The sequence below is a fragment of the Chinchilla lanigera genome, unplaced genomic scaffold (assembly GCF_000276665.1).
Source record: "Chinchilla lanigera isolate Chin_1 unplaced genomic scaffold, ChiLan1.0 scaffold00043, whole genome shotgun sequence".
In the NCBI taxonomy this organism is placed as follows: domain Eukaryota; kingdom Metazoa; phylum Chordata; class Mammalia; order Rodentia; family Chinchillidae; genus Chinchilla; species Chinchilla lanigera.
The window spans coordinates 8,600,312-8,608,983 of record NW_004955444.1 but is presented as its reverse complement, the minus strand read 5'-3'; the positions used below and the strand labels follow the sequence as shown (position 1 = coordinate 8,608,983).

Genomic DNA, 8,672 nt, shown 5'->3' with positions numbered 1-8,672 from the left:
AATTTTTCTATTAGTAACAATTATGGGTAAAATATAAGCATTGCTTTATTTTGGTCTCAGTTGCAAGACAGTTAAAACAACTTCAGTACAGTTGATCATGTCTAATACTCCTTTGTTGCTTGAAAAACTTACTTGTACCCTTAAGCTACAAATCAACATATCCAAGGAGGTTAAAGACCTCTATAATGAAAACTACAGAACTTTGAAGAAAAAGATCAATGAGGATGTAAGAAAATGGGTAGACATTCCCTGTTCTTGGGATGGCAGAGTTAATAACATTAAAATGGTCATAACTGAAAGGGATCTACAGATTTAACAAAATTCCTATTGAAATACCAACAATATTCTTCTATGAATTAGAAAAATTAATTCTGAAATTTGTATGGAGCCAGAAGAGCCAGAATAGCCAAAGCAATACTGAACAAAAAGAGCAAATGTGAGGCATCACAATTCTGGATTTCAGGTTATACTAACAAAATCTAGTAACAAAAACAGCATGGTACTGGCACAAAAACAGACAAGTAAACCGACGGAACAGAACAGAAGACACAGAAACAATCCCATGTAACTTCAGCTGTATGGTTTTTGACAAAGGGTATAAAAACACACACTGAAGAAAAGATAGCCTTTTTAACAAAATGTGCTTGGAAAACTAGATATCCATGTACAGAAGAAATTAGATCTCCATCTCTTATCTGTACTGAAATAAAATCAAAATGGATCAAAGACTTAGATATAAAAACAAAATATTTGCAACTGCTGGAAGATACATAGGTTAAACACTTAAAGCCATAGATACAGGCAAAACTTTCCCGAACAGCACTCCCATAGTACATGAACTATCAAAAATCAACAAATGTGGTCACATCTAATTAAAAAGCTTCTGTGCAGCAAACAAAATAATCAACACAGTAAAGAGTCAACCTACAAAATGGGGAAAAATTGCCAGATAGTCTTCTATATAGAACTAATATTCTAGAATATACAAAGAACTAGAAAAAAAATTAATCTTGAAAAAACAAATGACCCAATTAAAAAGTGGGAAAGTAAGTTGAATAGATGCTTCTCCAAAGAAATACAAATGGCCAGTAAGTACATTAAAAAGTTCATCTTTAGCCATCAGGGAAGTGCAAATCAAAACAACTCTGAGTTTTCATCTTACCCCAGTAGGAATGGTGATCTTCATGAATGCAAAAAATAGCAAATGCTGGCAAGAATATGTGGGGAAAACGAACACTCTTACATTGTTGGTGGCAATGTAACCTAGTATCAGACATCACTGTGGAGTTTCCTCAGAAAACTAAGACCAGAAATTCCATTTGACCCAGCTATCCCTCTTCTGGGAATATTCTGAAAGAGTTGAAGACATTCTACTGTAGTGAGCCATGCAAACCCATGTTTCTAGAAGCACAATTCACAAAAGCTAGGCTCTGCAAACAGTCTAGCTGCCCATCACCAGACGAACGGGTACAGAAAATGTGGTATATATGCCCACAACAAAATACTATTTAGCCACAAAGAAGAATGGAATCATGCCATTTGCTGGAAAATGGATGGAACTTGTGTCCTATGTTTAGTGAAGTAAGACACACAGAGAGTTAGACATTACCTGGTTTCTTTTAAATGAGAAAGCTAAATCGTATGTGGAAGAGTGAATTAAAGGAGAGATGAAAGGAAATAAAAAGGCAGACTTTTCAGACATGTGGAAGGGGATCAGGGGAGGGAGAAGGAAAGAGGAGGGAATGGGGATGAAAAGTGATCACAGTATACTATACACATGGACCAGGTCCCCACAACCAGTGTAGCTATGGTATATTGCAAAAACACTAATAATAAAAGTAGAAAAAAGTCAATGTGTACAAAAGGTGATAGGAGGGGGCTGCCGGGACTAAAGAAATGTGGTTTCTTATGTTTATTGAATTTATCAGGCGGAAAAACAAAAACCAAGTATAACAAAGCCTATGTACAAAGATGACAAGGACAGCAGTTTGTATGTATGTGCGTGTGTGTGTGTATGCACATGTGCGTGTACATGCACATACACGTCTCTGCATTCAGAGGGGTATTTATGATTGGGATGTAATTACTGATGTGCCCATTCTGCTATCGTTGTCTTTGGCTCACGGAAGGGAGTGAAAGTGGAGGAGAGCTTGGGCCTTTCCTGCAGCACCTTCCTTGCCAGGACCCAGGAGACCCTTTCTCTGGCAGCTGCAAACCAAGCTTCCAGCAACCACAAAGCTAGATACTGGGTACCAGAGTTTCTTCTTTGTTTTTGGAGAATAAAGCACTTTCTAGATGAGTTATACTTCTCCAAAACATTGAACTTCTGGATTAGTTTTAAATATCTTATACTATTGGAGGCAAGAGTATTTGGTCAATACAGCGTGTTTCACTGGAAATCACTTAACATGGACACAACAGATATTTTGATAATTTTCTAGCTAAAAATAAATTTCTAAATAAGATGTATTGAAATACTTAATACATGAAAACATGGCAAATTTAAAGACTGAATTAAAACAAGATGCAAACTCACTTTGCTTTCAGAAAAATCACTGTAGCTTATTCTCTGAAATCGATGGTATGATCTAGACACTGAGCACAAGCTCTTCTCCTTGCCCTTTGACTCAGTAAACCCAGACTCTAGTGAGACTAGAATCTTCTGTCCCAGGCATTTTTAAGGTACAATATGTGAAAATAAGAGGCTACAGGTGCAGGTGCTTGAAAAACCACACTTGATATGGGAGTTTACAGATGGGAAGCCCAAGCAAGGGTGGGAGTGTCCATGCTCCAAATCCCGACACCCATGCATCCGTGAATCCATTGGTTTGTCCCATCTAAATGAGGCAGTAGGACAGGGAAGAGGGGGGTTCAACATGGCTTCACACTTTGTTGGTGAGTGTGGTGTGTGTGCCAGCTGCACATACCTGACACAAGAAGGGGTTCCCACTATTCAACTGGGCTTCTGCAGGAGTAAATGTGACATGAGCACAGACACCCAGTTCCCGCACGCGGTGGAAGGCCACCCTGTCACCCATGCCAGTCAGCATGGCAACCACAAGGTCAGTGAAATCATATTCCTTAGCACCGGGCAGAAAAAGAAAATTCAACGTAACCATAATGCTTTATTTTTCTTTAGACTTCTATCCATCTTCATAAAATATTTTCTTTTAGCTGTGGAAAAGTCTAGCTGGAGAACTGACCAGCAGCAGGTTAAACTGAAACATTATCATTGCTGAAGGTCTTTCCCCGCTGTCTGCAGACTGCTTTTCCATTACACTCGAACAGAAAGAGCTCTTTCTCCATTCAGTCGGCAAGAGTCATACTTTTACTAAAGAAGCCGGAAAAACCCCTCTAAATCTATACTGTCATTCATAAAAAATGACTTCCATATAAGCATCATCATATTGCAGATGGAGACCTTTTCTGTAAAGTGATACGCAGGACGTTAGTCAGACTTGGAAACAGGAAAGCCAGAAGCGTACTATGGAACTAACATCTAGACCTGTCTCTGGTGGGGAAAGTATTATAGCCTATGATAATCACGTCTCCCTGTCACTCATGTTCCTGAACAGTCAAACATTAATATACAGAAAAACAGAATTTTTCCTTTCACTTTTTTTCCCCTGAAGTATCAAAATTAATGTAAATTATGCCTTTTTTAAAATTAGAAAAGTCACTCAGTGAGATGGCAAGCAACATGAACAGTTAACATTTTTAATTATTAGGGTTCATTAAGATATTTCTAAATGCCTTTAAAAATTATACCTTAAATTTTCTAAATCATATCATAATAAACTAAAGCACATACTTTGAAAATATAACAAATGTTACTGGAAGTCTCTTGTATAGTGTGTTTCATTATTCAGAATATTTTATTAAGTGAAAGTGAACTAACCAAATTATATAGAGGCAGCTGGCATAATGTTAAGAAGATTTTAGTAAAAATAAGTCCCAGTGTCAACAATCAGAGTTCAGAAATCACGCTCTAGTCCAACCAACAGATTGTTAAACTTCTTCAGATTACTTGTACCCTAGACCTTAAGAAGCTAAAAATATGTAATTTACATATATTAAAATATTCATGTCCCCACTACACGTTGCTCATGGGCGTGTGAAATCAGGCATTACTCCGTCATTTCTGCCTGATGAGATCATTTTGGTTTCCTTAAAAGTGTTATGCCAATAAAATTACTTTTTCCAGGAAATACGTTTAGTTTTTAATTTGAAAGAAACATATTTACAACGACCAGTCCTGGTTTGTTGAATTACAGATATGTATAAAGTGAAAGACTGAAATAAATATAAGCAGATATTTATTTTTAAAACATTATGCAAATGAAGAGCAAATAAATATTCCCAAAGACAGAGTCTAAATGAACCTTTCATCAATACCTTAGTTGATGCCTTTGTACTATTCTCAAGTAAAATAACTTAAAATAACTTCTGCAAGACTATAAACTTAGTTTCTACACTATGTTTTACCTACTTAGTGAACTACATTTTCAATCTCTTTTCTACTTTGCCTCTGGTAAGAAATAGTCCTCATGCTAAAAACAGAATCTGATATTTCAGTGATTACACAGACTACTAGCTATTCTTTTTTCTTTTCTTAATTTGAATTTATGAAAAAATCTTTAAATTAGAACTTTTAATATGTTTATTATTTTGGTCTCTATATACACCAATATGAATGTCAATTAAAATCTGGTTGCATTACATGAAAAGTGAGTTTGGAAGTTTTCTGGTTTATGTTTATACCAAGTTATTTCTTTGTCTAACATCTTATTTTCCACAACATAGTTTTTGCACTGTATGGGTCAACTGGTATTTTTAAGAAGGTAGAATTTTAAAACAATAGCAAATTGCTTCCAATTTCTTCTTGATAGGTGTCATTACTACCCATTAACAACAAGAGTAACTGAGTTGTACTCAAAACAAAATATCAGCCTACTCTGGATCTTTAGAAACCAATGGAAAGTTAGGAAAGAAATTTTAATAGACTAGTAAAATATGGAATTTTTTGTGCTGCTTTCTCACGAAGTGAAATACAGCCATAAATTAGAAACAGCTTTTGAAAAGAAGTATGATTAAACTTTTATAAGGACAATTCTGAACTTGTCACACAGTTAGAATATTTCTACCTCAAAAAACAGTAATGTCTTACACATAATTTCCTTCAGGGATGCAAAGACTTTAAAATGCAGAAAAGTTTTGCATTTTATTTCTAAATGTAAAAATAAATATTTAGCTAAGGAAGGGAAAAATAAAGCACATTTAAATAATTTTATTGCACTGGAAGTTGCCAATTCATCTGTGAGTAGTCTCATTGCAGATGAAAAGAAATCAAAATATGGGACAGATGTTGAACAAACCGCATTTAAGTTCTGTCACACACTGGCATTTTTCAAATGATTTTGCCTCATCTATTAAATAAGGTGCATTTTGCTTGATTTTGAAAAGGGAAACATCAGGAAATATTTAAAGGCCAATTGCTGCCAATTAACTTTGATCAGTAAAAGTTCTATTTGAATCTTTCAGATTCTTCTCCTGTCTGAAATAACATACATTTATAAAATCTAGCAAAAAACAACTTGATGATTAATGCCTGTTGGCAGCCCTACCACAAGCTTGCTTAACAGAAGAATTTAAATAAACAACTGTCTCTATTAAGAAGGGAGTGAAACGTAGTTATAGTCATGTTTTCTCATAATAAAGATATGAAAAAACAATGTTCTTTATTCTTAAGAATTTTGCTAACCAAGATCATTGTGTTTGTCAGTGTCCATAACATATTTAGCTAGCCATCTTATAAAAGTTTCCCCCAAATCATAACGTGCCAATAAAATCAACAGCAGTTAGAAGAAATCCTAGCAACCCAAACAGCAGAGGCCTGACTTCAGTATTTTCCAAACAACTGGACCCGCCAGAAAAGCATCTGACCTCATACATTGAGTTTGACATGGATAGAATATTCAAGCATGATGAATTCTATTGGATTCTACAGGAAATATATCTCAACAGTGACTGTGAAACTAGCCAGTTATGAACGTAGCTTCTGATCATCAGCACAGTTTAATATTTAGGATTCTTGATATAAATATTAATCCTTACCAGTGGTCATATGGGGTCTAACTCTGAAACAGAACTGTTAAAGTAAACCAAAACGGAAATCCCACAAAGGCAAAACACATTGTCACATAATCAACAATTGCTTTTTCTCATTAATTCTATTTATGTCAAAATGTAGCGTCCCCTATTATTTTAAAATCAATCATCCATTTCAAGATATAAAAAATAAAGTATGCATAAAATAGTTAGAACTTACTTCTAGGTCGTTAAAGAATAGATGTGTGTCTGCCAAATTGAAAATCATTTCTTCCATTCGCAGTCCAAGGGAAACTGAAGTGGGTGGATCCTAAAAAAAATATTATCGGGTCAAGAACTTACTTATGCATCAGTTTTCATGAGATATAGTGTTACATGAAAAGGGAATCAGCCTCAGGAAAGGTGGAAAGCAAGAGACACAAGGGAAGACTGGGCTCTGGCTGCTTTTGGTGTACATGATTTATTCTGTGTGCACACATCAGTGACTTGCTATTTAGAAGTATCTCAACTATTTTTATTGCTTTGCATAGGGAAGAAATAATTTGCCGCATGAAATGTTACAAACAAAATAGGATCTAGGGCTATTTGGACACACACAGTAGAGGGCATTCAGCATCACATGTCTGCTTCAGGAGACATTACACCATCATACATCAAGAGCATCTAGAAAGTACTGCCACGAATATCAGAAAACATACTATAGTTCTCAGAAAGGTAGTGATTAGTAATTTTGCTTTACATAATAATTCTGTATCATTCTTTGTACTTTTTCAGGCTGCCTGGCAATTTCGAGCATAGTCGAAGTAAAAAAGGGGTGGCCATGGTGACCGCCTGACATGTGTCTAGCTCAGGGGACAGATCTTGACATCCAGGTTATAGGACAACCCATCAAACAGCTGGGAAGGGTGGCATTCCACAACATCCACGGGCTTCTACCTAACACTTCTAGCCCTTGACACCAGTGTCAGCAGTCAGCCTGTCCTTCACAGTCCACATCTGTCCTGTACAGTCCACATCTTGACAACACCGAGTGGTATGGACACGGATTTGGGGGATACTAGATATTTGCATTTTTTATCATGTTTTGCATTTGTAATTTATGAAATCCAGAAAGCAACACAGTTCATGGTTGAAATCCTGATACTAAATAAAGAGGAAAAATTTTTCTAGAGAGAAAATATACAAGTAATACAACTTTTTGAAGGGCTAATTGGCTCTAAAAATAATATCTACCTTATGTGTATGACATTTTAATTTTTTCCAAAGAATGATAACTTATGAAATATTTTTCTTATTACAGTGATTTTTAGGGATAAGTACAGAACTGTAATTAAGAGAAATTATGCCTGCAGGCAGATCACAGACCTGACAGGTGTGCACTTTGTTTATCTTTAAGTCTGAATGATAGTCAAGAACCTAAAACTCAAAGAAAATAAGATTCACCCTCTAACATTCCCCAACACAAACGGTACACTGTCTGTATTGTCTTCTAAACACACTCTCTTCATTTCAAATCCGAAGACTTGCGTGTGTCTTTCACTCTGCTCTTCATATATGTAAAGCCTGTCCTGTCCTTGAGCATCCACCACAAGTCCCAGCTCCTCCTGTGCTCTGAGATGCAGCAAGAAGTAGGAGAAGACATCCAGGCTGGAGGCGAGGCCTTACTTTTGCTCCCCCATAGGGTAATAAAAACACTCAGGTGTGTTCGTACACCTAGAAGACTGCAGGAACCTAGAATGCAGGAATGAGAGAGGGAAGTCCTTGAGCAACTGCCACTGGCCAGGTGTCTGTGGCCCGGGAGGGGGCAGCACTGCTACCCGCCAGCACCACCATCCCTATAGGGCTGCCCACCCCCACAGCACCGCCCACCCTTTACTTCCGGGATATCCAAGGGAAGAAGGGAGGTGAGCCTGTGAAAATGTGGGGGATGGCAGCTGAAGCCTTAATTCCTCTCCTGCTTACACTTTCCCTGCCAGCTGAGAGGTAGTGGAAAGGAGGGATTGGTGAAGTTGAACGTGAGAATGGTGGAGGGCTTATAAAAGGACAGGGAGTGAGTAAGGACACAGAGACTTACTGAATGTCCAAGCTGCGCACGAGGAGGCACAGATGAAAGCAGTTCCCTCAAATTCCCTGTGTGGTGGGTGATTTGTACTCCTTAACTTTCTTAAACTGTCCGTGTTTAATACCAGCTGAAATCTATACAGTTTCATAGGTTAGAGAAGAATTAAAAATAGTTTACAAAGAAGTAAGGAAAACAACTCATTTACTCTGTTTTTATGGGAAGTGAAAACATTCACAAGTACGCTATCTGTAAGTTGCTGTAAAGAGCAGATGCTCAAACACGCCTGAGAACAGAATAAACCGGTGGGGAAAGTCCAAACAGCTGTTTCTAAAACGAAACACCTGACTAAGGTGTATACCCCTCTAATTCAGGCCAATAAAAATACACTGACTTGTCTCATAACCATGTCAATGAATCTTTTTATGTGGCCGGGATGGAGTCTCACCACATTTATGTAATTGCTAATTGCGAAATTTATGTGCCATGGTACTGTTACCATTGA

The 8,672-nt window shown here is 37.0% G+C and overlaps 1 protein-coding gene across 13 annotated transcripts in view; it reads right to left on the bottom strand.

Moving 5' to 3' along the window:
* Window positions 1-8,672, bottom strand: part of Eya1 (EYA transcriptional coactivator and phosphatase 1) — a 318,971-nt gene that overhangs the window by 46,058 nt on the left and 264,241 nt on the right. For 11 of the 13 annotated variants that reach the window (XM_013518211.1, XM_013518210.1, XM_013518204.1 and 8 more), the window contains one exon: window positions 6,329-6,418. The exons of the other annotated variants lie outside the window; for them this stretch is intronic. In XM_013518211.1, coding sequence (XP_013373665.1) covers window positions 6,329-6,418 — 90 coding nt within the window. The remainder of the gene's footprint in view (window positions 1-6,328; window positions 6,419-8,672) is intronic. 13 annotated transcript variants of the gene reach the window in all.